This window comes from Perca flavescens, chromosome 14 (genome assembly GCF_004354835.1).
Source record: "Perca flavescens isolate YP-PL-M2 chromosome 14, PFLA_1.0, whole genome shotgun sequence".
Classification (NCBI taxonomy): Eukaryota; Metazoa; Chordata; class Actinopteri; order Perciformes; family Percidae; genus Perca; species Perca flavescens.
Window position 1 is genome coordinate 14190167 of NC_041344.1, and position 20424 is coordinate 14210590.

At 39.6% G+C, this 20424-nt stretch overlaps 1 protein-coding gene across 1 annotated transcript; it reads right to left on the reverse strand.

Moving 5' to 3' along the window:
- Positions 1 to 672: 672 nt before the first annotated feature.
- Positions 673 to 17967, reverse strand: cers2a (ceramide synthase 2a). The gene is made up of 12 exons (XM_028598201.1): positions 17731 to 17967; positions 17543 to 17627; positions 8139 to 8312; positions 7926 to 8043; positions 7573 to 7691; positions 6450 to 6507; positions 6001 to 6051; positions 5718 to 5810; positions 4761 to 4889; positions 3448 to 3554; positions 2557 to 2710; positions 673 to 2453 (listed from the first exon to the last, which is right to left on the reverse strand). Exons 3-12 carry the CDS (start codon positions 8309 to 8311, stop codon positions 2307 to 2309), a joined length of 1149 nt encoding a protein of 382 aa, XP_028454002.1. The 5' UTR covers position 8312; positions 17543 to 17627; positions 17731 to 17967; the 3' UTR covers positions 673 to 2306.
- Positions 17968 to 20424: the final 2457 nt, after the last annotated feature.

Here is a 20424-nt window from a genome sequence, read left to right on the forward strand (position 1 = left end):
TGTAATTTAACCAATGTAATGTTCCACTTTTGAATGGACTATGTCCTCTTTGATTAGGTGTGGAAAAATATTGGGCTAATGACAATGCACTGATTATCCATTGTTTTTAAATGTATTGAGTGGCATTTTTTCTGCCTTTTACTGTTCACAGTCCGTGAACAGTGCCACTTTGTGAATGAATGACATCATTCAAGAGCTGGACCTGATTGGTCCTGGTTAGTCAACCAAACTATTTAAGGCTATGGTTGCCTGGTGAATGTGTGAATTTACCTTATGAAGGTCTGAGACCGAAACGTTGTCTTTTTCTTCGAAATAAATTATTGCTTGCGTAATGGTCAGTGTGCAGGATTTTCTCTAAACTTTCACTATTTTAGGACATTTTAAAGTCTAAACTATTATTTAATTGAAAAACAACTAACAGATAAATTGATAATGAAATCACCAGATGCAGCCCTCAAGGATTTCAAGTTGTTGACAAAGATTGCATCTCCTTTATTATTAAGTGGAATTAACACTTAAGAGGATGCAATTAACAGTCATCTTCATTACTTATTTATTATTTCCTCAGTTAATCAATTGGTTACTCAGGCTACTCAGCCCTTTGCATTCATTAGTTTGGTGTGAACGTCATTTCAGATTCCTATTAAAATAAGCAAACTGTAAAAGACAGAATAGTTATCCAAAATTATCTTTATCATCATCGTCCTTATGATTTTACATCTCAGCAACACATAATGCAGAATAAAACCCCTTTCTGCAGAAGCAAAGCTCGTCAGAAGGAGCTGCAGGTGATTGGTTGTCGTGAGATGAGGCAGGAAGGTTAGAGGCAGAGCATTGCAGTGCATGGAGTGTGGGGCATAAAGACAGCAAAAACAAAGACAAAAGGGACAGGAATAACCTTTTTTCTTTTTCAATTGACAACACTTGAAATGATAAAGGCACTTGCAGATTACAAAGTAGTACAAAATGTAAACCATACCATGGTGTTTCATTTTTACATCTGTTCTTAAGATTTCATCAAACCTATTTTTCTTTTTACAAAATAAACCAAAACACTGACGAGAACGATCTCGGGCAGATAATGAAAATAAACATGGAACAAAATTGAAATTGAAATCGTACCCTCTAAACTAAAAAGAAATCAGGTTTGAATTGAAACTGAACATTATTACTAAGCTTGTTTACAAGATATTTAGTCAATGGGGGATCTACTGAGGAAACCATAAAGTGCATCTTTGGATGGATGGGAAAAACTACACTCAATGGAAATGCTATTGACTCTTTCAGCCCATAAAGAATTCATAAACAGTTACTGATTGGTTTGGGTTACACTCTAACAAATTGCCCCCAAATTTAAACCGTCAACTGGATTCAAAACAAATAAAATGTAAAGCAAAAGAAAATCTAGAAGAAAAATAACTAAAAAGTATATTAAGCATAAACAAAACATTAAAATGATGTGCATTCTGCTTCCCAAAAAGGCAAAGCATTTAAAACAAACTTCCACGCAAGGCACATTTCAACAAGTGGCAGATGTAGCACTTTCTCACACTTTTTCCAGACTGTTAAAAACATTATTTACCTCCATTCTTTTTGTTTTAAACATATTTGGAACAAATATATTTTAGAAAAACCAAAGTGACAAACTGGCTGCAATAACTAACTAGCACAAATTCATTATTAACTGATACTTCAGTAAATCGACTTAAATCGGGTTATGGTCCATAGAAAGACATCTTTCGCTTTAGTGCTCCTCGCCATATCACGACTTCGGTGTGGTTATTTGGAGCAAAAATCAGTCAAGTTTAAAGGCTGGTATACTTGGAAGAGTTTTAACTGACTGTGCAGGAAGGAAGTGCCCATCCTAACCACAGCATTTCTTTAAAACACTTCCAGAAAAAACAAAAAAAACAAAGCTACAAGCAGGCAGATTTGGCATGTGGCAACAGCACAAACTCTTAGCGAAAAGCAAAAGAGAACAGAGGGTAGAGAAATAGAGGAGAAGGTGTGTGAAACACTCTGCTGCTTAGGTACTAAGCAGATCATTGTGGTTCTTCACCGCAGTCTCGCTCTCGATTTAACTTAATGTAATCCAGAGAGATGTAAAACTATCAACTTTGGAGTACCAGGGTTTCAGAAAGGAGGGTCAAGGTGTGTGTGTGTGTGTGTGTGTGTGTGTGTGTGTGTTGCCGCCTGTTGCGTATTTCAACATGCCAGGCTCCCATCTTTGGCTTTCAGGTGAGGACCACATGTGAGGGCCTATCGTCACTCCTCACACAGCCTCATCTGCAGCTCTCACAGTCCATTTAGTCTTTCTTATTGTGGTTGTTGTTGAGGAAAGAGTGGCCGTTCTGCACGTAGCCGTTCTTAAACTTTTCCCTCTGCTCGCGACCATTGTCGTCATCTTCCGACTCTGTCTCCTCTTTGTCGCTCCTCTCGTCCTCGACAATGTCCTATTGGGTAAAAAAAGACATGAAATTTGTACAGTTGCTGGTTTGAGTTAAAGTGTTATGTGGGGGGTGGGGGGGGGGGGGAATTGAAAGTGGGGATTCATACATTGCCTGGAAGGAATTTGATGACCATGCGCACGATGAGCACAGCCCAGAAGATGTGCAGAGCCTGCAGCACGAGCATTAGCCCATTGAAGAAGTAGAAGCCGAGGAAGGGTGGGTACAGGGTCAGCGGGTACACCCACGTCGTATATATGATCCTGAACAAGAGGACGAAGGCAGAACAGAGAGTCCAGTCAGAGCCACCTACAGTCACCATCAAAAGCCCATTGAGAGAAGCCAGGACTGTACACAATGTGTCTGTTGTTATCTTTCCATAAAATTGTTGCTCATGTTTTAGGCAAATTCATAAAATTTCTGCAAAATGAATCAGTGCTTCTCCATCAATTACCTGTATGCCAACATATTCAAAAGACAATGCCCATTTTGCATAATTAAAATTGAGCAAAAGTAACTCATGTAAGTTCTATGGCAGAGGAATAAGCTACATCAGACTTTGCCTACACAGACAACATTAATTTTTGGGATGAATCCATTGTTTTTTTTTTTGGCCTTTTTGTGGATTTATTGACAATAAGAGGAATAAAAAAAAAAAAAAAAAAAAACTCAACTGCAACATTATCATTTGTTTATGTGAAAAATCGGTTTCCATCAGCCTTTATCACATCTTCTATATATGTTATTACTCCTGAGCCAGGCATAAAACAACTTTTTTTTCAAATTTCTGGCATTTAGTTTTTTGTAAATGCACAAATTAAATTGCCCATGAATACATAAAAGCCTTGTAAAAGAACAGCAGCTGAAACAATTCTACTGTGCTTTTACCAAATATGTGCCAAGTGTCAATGTTGCACACATTTCTTCTAAGTTCCTATTATTCAGTAAAATCAGTTACTCATTAAAGTTACAATTAAATCTGTTGTAACATCCTTTTTACCAGAAGGGGAGGATTACGAGGCGAGTGACGATGAAAACTGCAGCAAACATGGTGAAGATGAAGTTGCAGGTTTTCCTCCAACCTGCGTAGTTGAACATTTTGGCTGACTGGAATGAATTAAAGAGAAAGAGAAAGAGAGAGAGAGAGAGCGAGAGAGAGATCAGAGTTATACCTTTTCATTCATTCTCCTCTAGAGGGCAGACAGTACAGTGCTCTGACCTTAAAGGGATAGATTGGATTTTTTAAAGTGGGGTTGCATGAGGTACTCATCCATAGTCGTATTATTACCTACAGTAGTTGGCGGTCGGCACGGCCCCAGTTCGAAGAAGTAGGCAGGAATACCGACACAGAAGTAAAGCAATGTACTGCTGTGGAATGGGGGAAGTAGCAAAGCGTATTTCAGCCACCAAATAAAGGCTCTTCTAAAAATATCAATATCAGTGTAAGTGTACGCTATATTTAGAATATTTTTACGACATTAACTTGCCGTCAGACAGCTCTTTCCGACGAGGAACTAAAACCGTTCTATCCATCTATGCTCTCTTCAAAGCCACCAGACTCCTTTGACGAAAACAGCTATTATATCTCGCAGAACACAGGAGTTGTTGTTCTAATGCTGCCTTGATAGGTTAGTTTTAGTTTGTTGTGTTATTGTGTGACTTTGATAAATCAGAACTAATACTTTAAAAAGTCACTCAATAACTAACAGACTAACCGATTGAGGCAGCGGTAGAACAGCAACTTTGTGTTCTGCAAGGTAAAACAACAGTTTTTTTAGTCAAATGAGTCTGGTGGCTTTGAAGTGAGCATATATAACGGCTTCAGCTCCGTGTCAGAAAATCTGTAAAATATTCAAAATATTGTGTACACTTAAACTGATTAGATTTCTTTTACTGCTGCCCCTGTCCACGGCAGTACATTGCTTAGCTTCCATGTCGGTAATCCTGCCTGCTGCTCCAAAATGGGACTGTGCCGACCGCCATCTACTGTTGTAATGCACCGACTATGGATAAGTACCTAATGCAACCCCACTTAAAAAAAATCTTAACTATTCCTTTAACATTATCATTAAGCTAATTAGCTATGCTAAATGTTATGAAGACCACAGGGAAGGCAGAACATTTGTTGCTTTAAATGATGTAAACTGCAATGTGATTGTAATTAATTAATTTCACATTCCCTGTTATTGGTGTTGGAAAAAAAAACTAAGAATTTATTAAAGCTTAGCATTAAAGCTAATTAATGTGTAAAATAAAACAATTTTTTTATCAGTGGAACACCCTTTTTTCCACCATATTAGCACGCTGTCATACCTCCATTAAATAGTCAGAGGCATCATGCACTAACATGATCAAAGTCCCTGCCCGGATGTAGTTGACTAGCCACGAGAAACTGATGAGGGAAATGGTGGCTACATGGTGAATTATCTGCTCTTTGAAATCCTGGAGAGAAAAACAAAAGACAGAAAGAGATGGTGTAAAAACAAAATTCAACACCATTTGGTCACTTATTGATTGAGCTGTAAAGATTGGTCACTAATCGACAGTGTGTGTTCTGATTGATTTTGGATTTACAAATGATTAACTCTCTGCACGCACATAGCAGGTTATATGGCTTTACAGCTATGAAGATAAACTAAATGTATATACAGAAGCAGAAAATAAACAACTTAACAGAAAGTTAGAAAATAAATTCTCAAATTAGGGGCTGATTTCAACACAGACGATCCCCAGAAAAGCTGTTGTTTTGGTTCAAAAGATTAGTTTCTTGCATTTGTGAGTTGTGGTTATAAAACAAGAAATGGCACAAAGGTAGCAGGCTCGAAGGTCTGCCACGTTTCCCAACAACTTTTAGACCGGTGGACATAACGATCAATCTGTCTCTCCACAGTGTGACACCACACAGAGCTCTGGTCACACATTAACTCATAGGGCACCTCCTAATGCAACATCCCTGACTGGAGAGACAGTTTAGTTTGTCGCTCACTCACTCTGACTTTACCAAACAGACAAAGTGGAAGGAATGAGTGGAGTTGAAAATTATCTTTAATGGCGTTCTAAATGCTGACAGCTCCACTCAATACAGTGCACAAAGTCAGGACATCTTAATGGGAAAATCAATATCCAACCTCAAAATACACTACCAACCCAACAGATCATTCTCATTATTTCATCATGCACTCTGTGAGTGATTTTTCCTGATGGGAGGTTTCTGAGGGGTTTTATAGTGCACACGCGGGATAACAAAATTTAAGGAGATGGCTCACTTACCTTACGTTTGACATCCGATGCTATGCTAAAAAGCAGCGAGACATAGAAGCCTAGCTCGATCACGTAGTACCAGTACTGTGAAGACAACAGTGGCTGGAAGAAAACAAGAAGAAAAAACGATTAAAATAACATGCCACCAATAATGTTACCTATTAGTTAGTTAAGTAATTTGTTAAACACTGTTTCTTCACTTTTCATACTTCCAGCATACCAAAATGGTATATAAATGTAAAAAAATAATTTAAAAAAACTATAGATATTTCAGGTTAAAGTACTGACATACCATTTTTGGGAAACCATCCCACATCTGCTTCATATCATAAAACCATGGTTTCTGAGGAGAGATGGATCCTCAATATTAATGAGGGTTTGAGAGTCCCACACAAATCCACAAGCACTTCCATGCACAAATACTTAACAAACAAACACTAAACTAGTACAAAGTGGCTGGCAATGTTTTTGTGACATCCAACAGTGCATCCACTATGGTTACAATGTCAAAATTACATTTCTGTACTTTTGTTAAGCATTTGTAACAGATCCTCCTTTATTTATCTGAAGAAGAAACAAGTCAGGATGACAAAAGTTAACAGTAGGTCAATAAAAAATAAGTTTCCATTTATGACTAGAGTCTATTTCATGGATAGGTTTCACAAAATGACACATGTAGTGATTTTTTGCTTACTGTGACAAACGCTATGAGTGCCAACCAGATTCTGACACAGTACTCACATCAATAAGGACTGCCAGGCCAGCAAAGAAAGCAAGAAGGTAAAAGGTAAATCTCCAACTGTAAGAGAATACACAGCAGTCTCAAATCAGATTGATTTAAACATCAATGCAAACAGCCCAAAAACAACATCGCAATACACAAATACACAAACAATGTTCAAACAATGGCACCATGCTTTTGTGGTTAAGGGACGAAAAATTATAAAGGAAAAAACGAGAAGACATGCTCCAAGTTTTTACTTCACTTAATTTACTTTTTACTTTATCAATTACTTCAAATCACAACAAGGAAATGATAAATGGACCAACATTTAAAAAAAAAAAATAAAATAAAAAAAATTACATATCACAGACAAAATAAAAACTCCAATCACTAGCACCCTCGTCACTGGAGTTTAAAATTCAATAAACTCAACACTGGAGGATAACACTGTGTCGTCCAATCACAACACAGTTGTGATTGGACGATGGAGTCGGTGTACAGAAGTCCCGCCCATACACCCTCACGGCCAATCGCGAGTCAATTACAGCGGCCAATCATGACAGTTCACCCCATTTAACTCATCAAATAAATGAACAAAAACATCAGCGTGATCTGAACTTCCTCAAAAGGAGTCATTTTTACTTCTCGGATTGTTTTATTTGAAGTATTTTTTAATATGTAAAATTGTTCAATAAATCTCAAGAAACATGCTGAGATTAAAGCAAAGTGTGAAAAAGTATATATGATTTTGCCTTGCAGAAATATACATTTTTGCTTTCTTATGCTGTTAATCATCTCATGACAGCTGAAATCTAACTTGCGAGCCCCTGAGGGTGTCCTGACCCCCATCTGGCCAAACACTGGGGTTTGTATTAGCAGGTCGTCCTGTTTGAACTGAAAACACACTCAACTACAGAAGTTTAACACTATCACAACCCTATTTCCATGTAAATGTACTGTTAGTGTTCCCATTCAATTTCCAATCTAAATAAATCATGAAAAAAAAAAAGTAGGGGAGGGTACATCTTTTGCATCTACTATAGAATTCAAAGCAGGCTATTAAAAAAAGACAGATTAAAACGAAAGACAGAAAATGGGTTGGGGTGTATTTGATTTGTGTGGCTGAAGATGTTTAGCTACCTTGCTTCCTGAAACTTTTTGAGCTTGCTGGGTCGGTCCTGGTTTCTCCGCCGCCTGAACCACCTCTGGACCTGTCGCACTGAACAGCCCGTCTGTTTACTTAAACTCTCTATGGAGCTCTAACAACAAAAGCAGAACAAGAAAAAAAAAGAGTCCGTACTGTCTTTAATGTCTGGAGTTATGAAATGATGACACAGAATGATACATGATATTTCTATCATGTTGTCATTCTCATCCACTTACACCTCATCCATCTCTGAATTCTATGATTAGGCTCAAGCTGTGCCATTGCCAAAAGGACACAGAATATGTAAGAAGCAGTGCTAGTTTCCTTAAGTATGCAGGATCATTACTTGTGTGGGATGCTTTGATGTGCTGCAGAAATAGGACTCCAGGACAGGATTTGGACGAGCACGAACACGCTGCTTGTCATTGACTCCCAACAGGGAGGCGAGAGGTGTCGCTACCGTCCTGGAAAGAGGAAAACACAAGTATGTTAAGAAAATGACAGTCGCAAGACAAAAAAAAAAAAAAAAATAAAAAAGTCACCGGTGGAGATGACCCACCTCTCAAATATCTGTCTGATGACCAGGAAGCAGAGGGCGATGGGTATAGTAGCCCAGAGGTCCTGTGTTTTAGGGAAAACAAGGCCATCGTGGTCCTTCAGATCAGCCCAGCCGTGGCCTTCAGGAAACCAAATCCAGTCCGCCCATATCAGCTCACCCAGCCGAGACAACATCCTAAAAGACAAAACAAAGGGAGAAAAGGATTTGTGGTTTTTTTGTATCATGTGGAAGGAAATTACGACAGGTAATAAAAAGAACATTTTGTCTGCTGGGGCAATCTCCATTCTGATTTTCAATAAGATAAATATAGCAACTCACTCAGCTGTGACAATATCCTGAGAGAAAAGGGAAGGAAACAGAGAGGGCTGAGAGGAATGAGTATTGATTGGAGGTGATTAATTGCACTGGGCATCTGCGTTCAGGTGCCGTATCTGGATACTTCCAGTTCCAGATGAAGAGGAATGAGGAAGGAAGAATTTTGCTATGCTGCACACAATGCAATCAGAAAACCAATGAGAATTCATTTAGAACTCTAACCTGGACTGCAGTTTGGTCGAAAATTTCCATATTTTTGAAAAACTATTTCTGCAGCTGGATGACATTATTTACTCAGACACAGACATGTCCAAAATCACTCCCTCGTTCATTCATCTTCTACTCCCTATATAATGAACACTCAATAGTGAGCAGTAAACAGCTGACAGAAGGGCCTTACATTAAGATTAACAGAACTTTACAGAAAAAATGTTTGTGCACCCCTTAACAACTCAGAGTTGTAATGATCAGTGTTTCCTCTATGTTGATTTTGTAGTGGCGGCCCACCATGGCAAAGTTTCTGACACCACGGTATCCGAAATAGGGCTGGAGAGGTTGTTGTTGTTCGGACAGACCTGCCCCCACTGCTAAATAAAATAAAAAAAAATCCTAAAAGAAACACTGCTGTCTTTTTACCTAATTTCCTAATTTCTCATTTATTTGTAACATACTCTGTATCTGAATGAGGAAAATGAAACTGCATAACTAACACACCACGCGCTGCTAATCTCTTGAGCAAGAGGACTTGTGACGTTAACTACTGTTAACTGATCGTTAGTGGCTTCCACTATGACTGTCTAACGCTACACGTCATAAAGGCATGCAGGAAAAACTCTACGTTACGCACAGAGACAGGGCTCCGTAGTGGGAGCTGAAAAATAAATAAAGATTTGTGCCGCAATGTGCAATGTTATAATTGTTGTAGTTTTATAAATTGGTATCGAACCGGTATCGAAGTCACGCTATTGGTATCAGTACCGAAATTTTTTGAACGAACAAACTTATTTGTATAGAACCTTTCAACTAAAAAGGCAATTCAAAGTTCTTTAGGTGTCACACTTAGGGTCAAAATTCAAGTTTGCCCAATACTTTTATGACAAAATAATGCAAAGTTAATGACATTCCTATCAGCCTCAGCTGTACTTTGAGTTTAGTGCTAATAAGCAATAATAATTTAGTTCAAAGCACCGCAGTGCCAAAGTACAGCCTTGCTGAAATTCTTACTGCTCTGTTGTTAAAGTACAGAAACAGCAACAGGATGTGCAGTCAAACGATCCGAGATGACATTTGTGTTGCTATCATCACTGGCATCCTTAAATAGAACACTAGTCACCTGTGCAATGTAGGATCAGTTGATTTTGAGCCTTATCAGCATATTACTGCTGCACCTTTGTTTCTGCAGTCAAATGTCTTTCTGATGCAAATCATTTAAAAGGAACACGCCGACTTATTGGGAATTTAGCTTATTCACCGTAACCCCCAGAGTAAGACAAGTCGATACATACCCTTCTCATCTCTGTGCGTGCTGTAATGCTGTCTGACGGCTCCAGCATTAGCTTAGCCCAGCACAGATCCTGCAGTTAACTGGTTCCAACTAGCCTACTGCTCCAAATCTTTACAAAAGTGACAAAATAACGCCAACATGTTCCTATTTACATGTTGTGATTTGGAGAGTCACAGCGTTTACAAAAAACAACGTAACATGAGACACAGCCATTTTCTAACCGTAAACAAACTGGGAACTATATTCTCAGACAGGCTTGCTGCGAGCATATGACTCCGCCCAAGTACTATATTCTTCCGCCTGAGAATATATTTCCCGGTTTGTTCACGGTTAGAAGATGGCTGTGTCTCATGTTACGTTGTTTTTTGTATACAAATCACAACATGTAAATAGGAACATGTTGGTGTTATTTTGTCACTTATTCGGAGCAGTAGGATTGCTGGAACCATTCACCTGCAGGATCTGTGATGGGCTGATGCAGCTGGAGCCCTTACAGCACACACGGAGATGAGAAGGGTATGTATCGACTTGTCTAACTCTGGGGGTTACACTGAATAAGCTAAATTCCCAATAAGTCGGCGTGTTCCTTCAAGGAGGGAAGTTCAGGTTGTCACACATTTTCTGCCAGATCCCTTAATAAGGACTTTGTGTGGACTTTAACCCATTATAAGCTTACTATGAATGCACAGTAACTCATGCAGGCTTCCCTAGAAGAAGAGTTTCTTCAACAGGATCTCCTCACCTTGAAACAACAGCAGTGAAATATCACTGATGCTTTATTTTAAAAAGGTGCTCTAAGCAATGTTGGGTGACGGCACTTCTTGTTGATGTTTGAAGTTCGAACAAAACGAGGCTAGCTCGCCCCTCCGTCCTCCTCATCCCGTCCCCCTCCCTTCCGTGCTTCTGCGCACTAACCCCCCAAACCCCACCCCCAAATCCTTCTTGTCGGTTATTGGCTGGAACGCTGGAAAACTGTTATGTTTCATGGTGCAGGTTGGCACAATTTGTTTTTGCTGGTGTTTGTGGAGCCTGGGCTGTCTACACAGACCGCGTTTTTGTGTGTTCAGGGGACAGGCAGCTCGCGGATAGTGAGGAGATGTTTGCTGTATGTGACAAAAAATGTTGTAGCCTAAAAAATGTGTGACATCGCTTAGAGCACCTTTAAGGTTAATCAGTGTGGGGATTAGGGTTGGGCATCGTTTGGATATTATATATTCTGATTCCAATTCCAATTCTTCCTTTCGATTCCGAGTCTTTGAGTGGTGGAGTTGAAATGGGTCACATGCTTATTTCACAAATAAGAGGAAAGTTATTTGGATTCAAAAGGTGGGTTGCAGTTTTACAGGGCTTTTTCGATGTAAAATAAAGCCACACTAGAGCACCGATTACTGTGCTCCAAGGCTGCAACACAACAAGTGCATGGCCGCTACGGAAACCAAAACTTGCGCATGTTAAATTTGGAACCCATGATCAGATTTGAAACCAAATCCTCCAAACGATTCCAAACGATTCCAATAAAGAAACTATTCCGATGGAATCCTAATTTTTGAAACGATTCCAAGTAGGAATTGGTTCTCGATGCCCAACCCTAGTGGGGATGTCAACCCACTGCATCCTGTTTCCCCCCTCTCATGACAGCAATTTACCATAAACTCTTATTTCTACTCTGTAAAACTGTCACTGAAATAAACCGTCTTTTATGGGTCCACCATTACGCTTAGCTGACAACAGTTCCTTTTGAGTCTTATGAATGCCTCAAACTAAGAACGGGTTCTCTGTATTTTGTGTTAAAATAATATTAATGACTGCAATTCTGTATTCAGACCTGGAGTGAATTGTGGGATTTGGGTGAACACAGATAGTTTTTCTGTCTAAAAGGGGGAAATGGGAACCAACCTTGGGGCTGCAGAGGCTCTCAGGTGTACATCCCACTTATTATATGCAAAGTAAGTATTTTTCTGTAGCGGGTCTAAAACTGAAAAGCTCACTTTCAATGCACGTGACAGCAGATGGAGATTCCCCAAACTGGCAACACTACAAGCAACCAGAAGTAAAGTGTTCACAGGTTATACTCCGTAAATATCCCTGTGTCCCTAGATGTTTATATGTGACAGGTAAGTGACATTTTTCTAATAAAAAAAAGTTAAACAGTATAGTGTGTGCTCCTGCTGGTGTATGATGAGTTTACTGACTGGAGGAGATCAATAATTGGCAGATGAACAGGTCAGGCACCAGCAGCTTGGCAGGTGCAACTGCTGCAAGCTAAAGTAAACTTGCATTTAATTTTGTTAGCTAAGCTGTGTTGAGAGATCATCCAGTATGAAGTGTAACAAACAAGTAAGACCAGTAGACTGTGTGTACAGCTTAGCTTAGACCTTTCTGAGTTTCAAATGAGTTTTGGATTTAAAAAAATGGCAGATTCTGGACTCTATTTATGCTATTCCACTTGGACATAAAACTACATTGTGCTGCTAACTGTATGTGTGAATCTATTACAGCGGTCTGTATTAATTGGTTAGTTGTATTATCCTCAATCTGATCTCTGGCATTGCTATATCATTTATTCCAGTATCATCAATTGCCACTCAGTGCATGCACATTTCCAACTTCATGACAGTGTTTGGAGAGACCAAAGTGCACTGTGCGACTTTGGGACCACTGGTGTTAGTGTCAAGGTAACAGGAGGGGTGTTCTTGGACAGGCACCAAAAAGAGTGACTTCACCTTCACTTAAATTTCAATGATTAACTAAAAATTCAATTCACATTTCACTCCTCAAAGCTGAGCAACATGATGTTATGTACTCAAAAGACAGTTACTATCCTTACTGCTGTCTATCTACAGTCCACCCAGTACAGTAACTACTTCACCCTCTCTTGCATCTGTGTCAATGGCATCCTTGCCCCTTGTGTGTATATTGTGTAGTCTGTCCTCTTCCCAGCTAAAAGTTGCTCAATGTCTTCCAAAGCCATATCCTTCATATATTTTAATTTCTGTGTACCCTGCTTATACGACATCTATTGCAGTGTCCGTCCTAGAAAAAGGGATCCCACCTCCTGGGTTGCTCTTTATGAGTTGTCTCTCTCTCTTTTTTTTTACCCAGTTAAAAAAGGCATAATCCAGCAATTTAGCATTGCACTTCTACGAAGTTGAAGGACAAACAAAAGACATATTTAAAAAGGAGTGGTCCAATTCTGTGCAGCAAAGGCTTACATATTTTGACTTTCATTCCCTATTATGGGTCAAGCTCCAAAAACACTTTCCATTATGCAACTCAAATTAGGGCTGAACGATTAATTGCATTTGCAATAATATCGTGATATGTTAAAACGCGATTTCCTAATCGCAAAGGCTGCGATTTGGTCATGTGACTCGCGAGAGCAAATCAGTCTGCACTCCACAGAGAAAGCATCAACTTAGCACGCTAACGCTGAGCAGTACCTTGAGCAGATTTCTGTCATTCAAACAACTCTGGGTTGTAGTTACAGCCATTTTAATAAAAATGAATGGTTTTATTCGGGCTTGAGTCCATACATGCAGTTAATGGATACAGGCACGCAGAACTAAAGGCTCGGTTAGCAACGATTAGCTCCGTTTAGCGGTTAGCTCCAGTTAGCTAGCTCCGTTATAAAGATATGGAGTGGAGGAGACTAAGAAGGGGTAACAACCAGACTGATAAATGACGTTCGGGGAGCTTTCACTGCAGCGTGGCTGCGTTGTGTCAATGGTTTTATTAGTACAGTACACCCCACAACAAGAACACCAGCAGCATGCTACTACTAACGTTAGGATAGCCTCTCTGTCTCAGTGCAACATTGACGCTGTCATGCACGCGGCACGCAACTTCATGAGGGGAGGGAGGGGCTGAAGGAAGCTCCTCTGTGTGCGTTGTAAAAATACACCATTGTATATACTGTATATACTATATTTTTTTAATCCACGTGTACATTTGTTTATTACAGTAAATAATTAACTAATCTAAATACTACTAAGTGTGGTAAAGCCACATATTTGTTTTTAGATTTCTGCAATCTGCACTTGAGTTTGTGTGATTAGTTTCTGACTTTCATATGAATGTTTACACCAGGCTTGGTCAGTGCTCAGTATACTACTGCGACTGAAGTAGTTAAATAAAAGATGTAATTCATATAAATTCATGCATCACCTAATTTCATCATCACATGCAGGCCTGGCCTCCAAGAAAGAACAGTTTGTTTGTTTAATCTATCTAACCTTGTGTTGTTATACTATACAATGATGTATTGCTTGTCTTTGTTGAATAATACAGAAGACAAAGAGTTTAAAAAATAATCGCATATCAGATCGCAATATTTAAAAATAAATAAATAGCAATTAGATTTTCAAAAATCGTTCAGTCCTAAACTCAATAGCATCTTTCATTAGACCCCTCCTGCGTCCTAAATGCACACTTCTTATTAACTCCACACCCACAGTTTTAAAAGGGGGGTTTCCTGTTAAAAGATACTATGTGTAGTTTTGAGCATGGGGTACACATTCCTGACAATAATGTATCACAATGACATTACATTGGTCTACAAGTGGTGATAATGTGCCAAAATATGCAAATATTAACCAGCAAAATGAATTTTAGACTGGACCTGGACGTAAACAACGCAGGTTTCAAAATGTTAAAAAAAAATACAACACACACTTTTAAAAATGTTAAATCTCAAGACACTTCACGTGTAAAAGGGTGGAATACTCCTTTTTTCTTACGTGAAACCTTGAAGGCTGACTTGTACAGACTGCAAAGTCCTTGGAGACTTATAAAATAAGACTGACTTGACTAGCTACAGGACACAAAAGAATGACTCAAAAGAATGGCATTATCTTTGATAGCAATCTCAGCTTGAACAATCATGTTTACATGTTTGTCCAGTGTCCAAGATTGGGTCAAATTTATCCAGTAGAAACCTTGAGAATGTCATACATGCTTTCATTTCCTCTCAATTGGACTACTGTAACTCTCTCTACACATGTCTGAGTCAACAGAATTTACACAAATTACAGCTTGTCAAAATGCAGCAGCCAGTCCTCACCAAAACCAATAAATGAGAACACATTACTCCTATATTAGCTTCTCTCCACTGGTTACAAGTCAATTTTAGAAATACTACTGATAACTTGTAAGGCCCGCTCTGGACTTGCACCTAAGTATATCTCTGATCTTCTGATAGTGTATGTGCCTGGTAGCAACCTGAGGTCCTCAGCCAAGACTCTGCTAGCCATGCTACAATCAAGGCTGAGGACCAGGGTTGACCGGGCCTCATTTGTTAGGGCGCCCACTCTCTTGAACAACCTCCCTGAGGAGATCAGACTGCCAAGCTCCTTATCCTCTTTTGAATCCCTCTTTAAAGCAGTGTTCTCCCTGTGGCCTAAATTCCACTTTCTGTTAAAACCCATTTATTCATTCATTCATTCATTCATTCATTATATATATATATATATATATATATATATATATATATATATATATATATATATATATATATATATATATATATATATATATATATATATAGAGAGAGAGAGAAATTCCAGTGAGCTAAAACGTTCAGATTTCCAACTATTCTGAACGCTCCGGATTCAACAGTTCTTGCTACTCTCAGCTAAGTGTTACAAAACTCCAAGCCGTCCTTCTCCGGGCTTCTAAGATTGGTCATCTGCTCCAGCTAGGCAGGACTGGAGTGTTTTTTTTCTTTAAGCTACCGCTAACTGTGTTAACATTGTTGCATGTAGCTTCATGCTAACGGCAGTAAAAGATGTCATCTTGGCTGCCAATGTTGTTAAATTCTCCCCAATTCCAAGTCACATTAATGCTGAAACATGTCAGATTGGGTAGTGTTTGGTTCAAAAGCCTCTGTGATTTTTGATGGTAGAAAGTGCTAGAAAGTTTTTATGTAGGGGGGTGGCAGTAGCTCAGTCTGTAGCGATTCGGGTTGAGAACCGGAGGGTAGCTGGTCCTAAGTCCCCATACGGTGGACTGATAGCTAAAGAGGTGCCAGTTCACCTCCTGGATTTTGCGCAAGAGCCAGGATGCTCTTATGCAAGGCACCAAACCCCCAACTGCTCAGGGCCCCTTCCATCAACATCTGCAGCCCCCTCACACTCTCTATTAATGCATATATAGGTACTGAGCATGTGTGTGTATTTCAGACCTGTGTGTAATGTGTATTCTAACAACCGAGTGAATTTCCCTTGCGGGATTAATAAATATAAATATTATTATTATCCCGTGTTTTGACATAAGTCAGAGTAACTAGAGGGGTCAAAGTATGACACGAGACAGGCGACCAAACGAAACGTCCTGTGTCATTGAAATAAAATAACAGATTTCTCTGGGTTTGAACATTGTTGGAAACATTTGGGATACTGTAAATTCACAACTTAAAAGTGCTATAGGTGGGATTGTGAAGATCCAGGATTTAGTCAACATTTTTTAACATAAACAACTTCTCAGTCCCTCCCCCTTTTTCTGCTAAAGCCCAAAACTGTCTCCTATGCACCTCCCCCCACAAGGGAGAATGAATGCGTGTGCATGAGCAGTAATTGCCACGCAGTTCGACACCATAAGTTTATTTTACTTATTCTCTTATGTAGCTTCTTGCTCAATGTTGTATAACTTTTAAACTGTTTTCAATTGTTTGTCTGCCATTTTAATTTCTGTCTTGTTAGGCAACTATGTTTTGAAAAGTGCTATAAAAAATAAAGTGTATTATCATATCCTCATATATCTATATCTGAATTAATGTCAGACAGTCAGTGTCCCTCAGTCTCAAGTGAAGCTGGGACCGTTGTATAATTGTAACTTTAGGCTTGTTATCTTAATTTATAGTTGAGCGGTTTGTGTCAGTACAGCTCTCTACGCTTTTTGCGTAAACTCTTGCAGGGAGTGGCAGAGTGTGTATGCACGGCGCAAGCGGGGAGTCTCCCGGACATAGCGGAACAGACAGTCTGACACCGTGCGATGGAGCTTTAAACACGTTTCCCCAACACCTAACTAGCTAAATCACGTTGTATACTTTTTACAGAGGGTCACACTATACTTCTAATTGTCTATCGCTCGTGTAATAACCAGACAGGGGAAACTATCCTTGGCCACATCTCCGGTTTACGTTAGAAAACTTTTTTTGCGCATTCATAATTCACTCTATAATCGATATAAATGGCCTTATATCTGTTGTAAACAACTTCTGTACGTTAATTCCTCAGGGGCGGCAGTTGTTCTCTGTTGATTAGGCTTGAATGCTTACACGACCTTCTGTTATCGCGGTGTTGCTAAACAAACATCCCCGACATCAGGACAAGCAAAGGCCTGTTAGAGGCTGAATTCGAGAGGGCTTCAGTTGGAGCATGTCAGCAAAGTTTAATGTTAAAACTTCACATAAATCCTCCCGGCAGGATGACTCTCCAGTTTCTGTCTAAAAATAGCAGCCTAAAGTGTGTGCCTGAAGAGAAGTCTCTGATTTGAGGCTTTGAAGTAACGTTAGCCTGCTTGTACAGAAGCTTTTTACAACCTTAACTGACACGTCCATCATGTAACGCTAACAGTGCAGCCAACTTACCTCTCTTCTCTTTGCTGTGTGCAGGCAGGTAACGTTAGTCCTAAAATGTCTCCTCTCCACTGCAGCTGCTGCTCGTCCTCTGTAGCTGTTGTAGCGGAGGGAATTTCATGTAGCTTTAGCCATCAAAAACACTCCCAACTTCTTGATCGTTTAATGAGCAGCAATCCGCCTTTTTTCTTATCTCTTACCTCAGCTTCGCCACATTCTCAAAAAAAATGTGTCGCACTTTCTCCCTAAAACTCCTTTTTTGTGCTGGTGCTTTCAAGCTGGTCCGACGAGGACAAGTATGTTGAACTTTTCAGTCTGATCAAAGTAATCTAAGTAGGATTCTACTTGCTGCCGTTTAGCCGGGTACGTTAGTTCAATTGGTCGGATATAGTGGATATTGTAGTAAGTTAGGAGAGGACCTGGGGGACGGGCGGGAGCAGGCTATTTAAAGTGACGTAGCCTCTACTCTGTATGAAAGGTGGTTAGTGCTACAAGAGGGAGGCTAACGAGGAGAAGCAGGTCCTCCAGTGGAAAGAGTAAAGTATTAAGCATTTATGTCATGTCATGTCATGCAATGTAGTATGGTGTTAATATTTTCAAATAATAGCCTACTCTTTCTTGGAAAAGTGTAATGTATGATTTTAGCGTAGGCCTTGGCTCCCATTTCATGTTGCAACCTTAATTTTACCTTCAATCCATTATTGCTTATCCTTTTTAGCTCAGTGTCACTGCAGGGATAACTGTAGTCAAGTACAGGACCTGATATAATTAATTAAAATAAAACAAAATAAGTGAGATTATTTGTGTTACTTCTTTGAGCTGTTCCTTATTAGACTAGTGAATGGTTTGTTTTTTACCATGGCAGTTTTAGCTGTAGTTGTATTGCCTTTTGTTAGGGCATGTTCAGACAGGAAATAGCATAGTAAGTGAGTGAATTGACTGTCCTCAGGCCCTTTTTTAGATGGGGTTTCTTAGTTGTTGTTTTTAAATTGTTTAAGTATGTTGGATTTAGGTAGGTTTTCCACATGTCTGATGAAGACCTTTAGTTTGCACAGAGGACCTGTTGATGTCACAAGCATCATTATCCTGGTTTTGTATCCTCTGTGCCCTTTTTTTGGAAAGCTGCCCAGCCCAAATAAATGTGCATTTACCTAGATGGACTAATTAATTAATGTAGGCCGACTGCAACAAAGCAGGTTGCCATAAGAGGCGGCGGATTCATTTCAGAAGTGTGTGTGTGTGTGTGTGTGTGTGTGTGTGTGTGTGTGTGTGTGTGTGTGTGTGTGTGTGTGTGTGTGTGTGTGTGTGTGTGTGTGTGTTTGTGTGTGTGAGCATGTACAGCAGTACAGCAGTACACAGAGCTGGTTGAAAATAGGCAGGCTTTCTTTTAAGTCAACAGCTAACGCTAATGCTAGGCTAGCTAGCTAGTTTGGTTAGCAAAATGCTGACCAAGACATTTCTAGGCGACCAAAGTGTTCCAATTAACTAGTGAATTAATTAGTGAAAACACAAAGTAAGAAGTTTAAGATGAACACATGGGCAACACCCAAAAACAAGTTCACTGCTATTTTAATTCACACAGGGCCATGGATACGCATAAACCTCTTGACAGGTCGGCGTGTAGCCAACCCCCTAAAGCATCTCTTTCTTTATCTTCTATTTTAAAATAAATGGGATAATAATTTACAAAATAAACATGATGTATTGAAGGAGACTTAAAACTAAAAACTAATAACTCCATTCTGAAAATATTTATTGGGATAAGAGAGGAGTAGGATTATTTTCCATATAGACTTCTATAGAAAGAGTTATTTTTGTAACTAGTGGAGTCGCCCCCTGCTGGAATTAGATAGAATGCCGGTTTTATGCATCCTTTCGCATTGGCCTAACTTTTCAAGTCCGGAAGCTTTCTCCATAGTTTTTACACTCCACGGTGTTGACAGCTGCTTGCCTGCATATGCCGAATAGGTTGGGCGTATGGGTGTAAGCGTCAAATTATGAAACATAGAAATAAAGTTGCAGCAGCACATCAGCTGGTCCTCTCATAAAGAGGATGGTGAAGAAAGAAAAATATTCAGTTAACGTATTTAACAACAAACTTTATTTTGGAAAAAACAAGCAAACTGTTTATTTTCTAACTGTGCTTGCATGAAATCTAACATGTACAGACTGAAATTAGGCTACTAATTGAAAGAAAGTAATAATAAAATTAAAGCTGCAAGCAGCGTTGGATGGGCCCTCGCTCCTCTGCGCACAACGAGATTACTGGCAGACGCCACTCCTTGCGACTGTGCATTTGCGGGGAAAAAAGGGAACTGCTGAGTTCAATGATACCTCACACAAGACTACCTTAAACGGTTGAAAAGCCATAAGGGGGGGGGTGTGGCCTGGGGACATGGGCGTGGTAAAAGTATAGGGGGTGGCATAGTATCGCATGTAGCCCACACATTTTAAGTTTCATGTAAATCGGATGATGTTTGTCATATAAGGCGGATTTCCTGTTGCTAGCGGGGGGCGCTATGGCCAAAAGTCAATTTTGGCCTGTAGGTGTCCTCAGGCCTGCACCCTTGTCAAACATGAGAAATTTCGGGCAGATATGACAATGTACACTAAAGTTACAACAACTTCTTCGTTCATCAATAAATGCTCAAAATGGCCGCCACACCACGGCCACACCGTTTGACGAAAAGTTTTTTTAAAATAACTTTTCATCTTTAGGGTGTTGAGATGGTACAGACCAAATTTGAAGTCCATTGGATGAAATCTCTAGGAGGAGTTTGTTAAAGTATAGCACCTTGACTTTTAGGTCTACTTCCTGTTGCCAACAGGGGGCGCTATAACTTTGAGTCAATTTCGGCATAATCGTTGATTATAGTGACCCCTAATGGCCGATC

Excerpts from the sequence above, each read along its gene's own strand:
- cers2a (XM_028598201.1), bottom strand. The coding sequence starts at position 8,311 with ATGTTGTCTCGGCTGGGTGAGCTGATATGGGCGGACTGGATTTGGTTT. Across the intron at positions 8,044-8,138 it reads ATCAGACAGATATTTGAGAG|GACGGTAGCGACACCTCTCG; the intron begins GTGGGTCATCTC and ends TCCTCTTTCCAG. Across the intron at positions 6,052-6,449 it reads GCCTGGCAGTCCTTATTGAT|AAACCATGGTTTTATGATAT; the intron begins GTGAGTACTGTG and ends ATCTCTCCTCAG.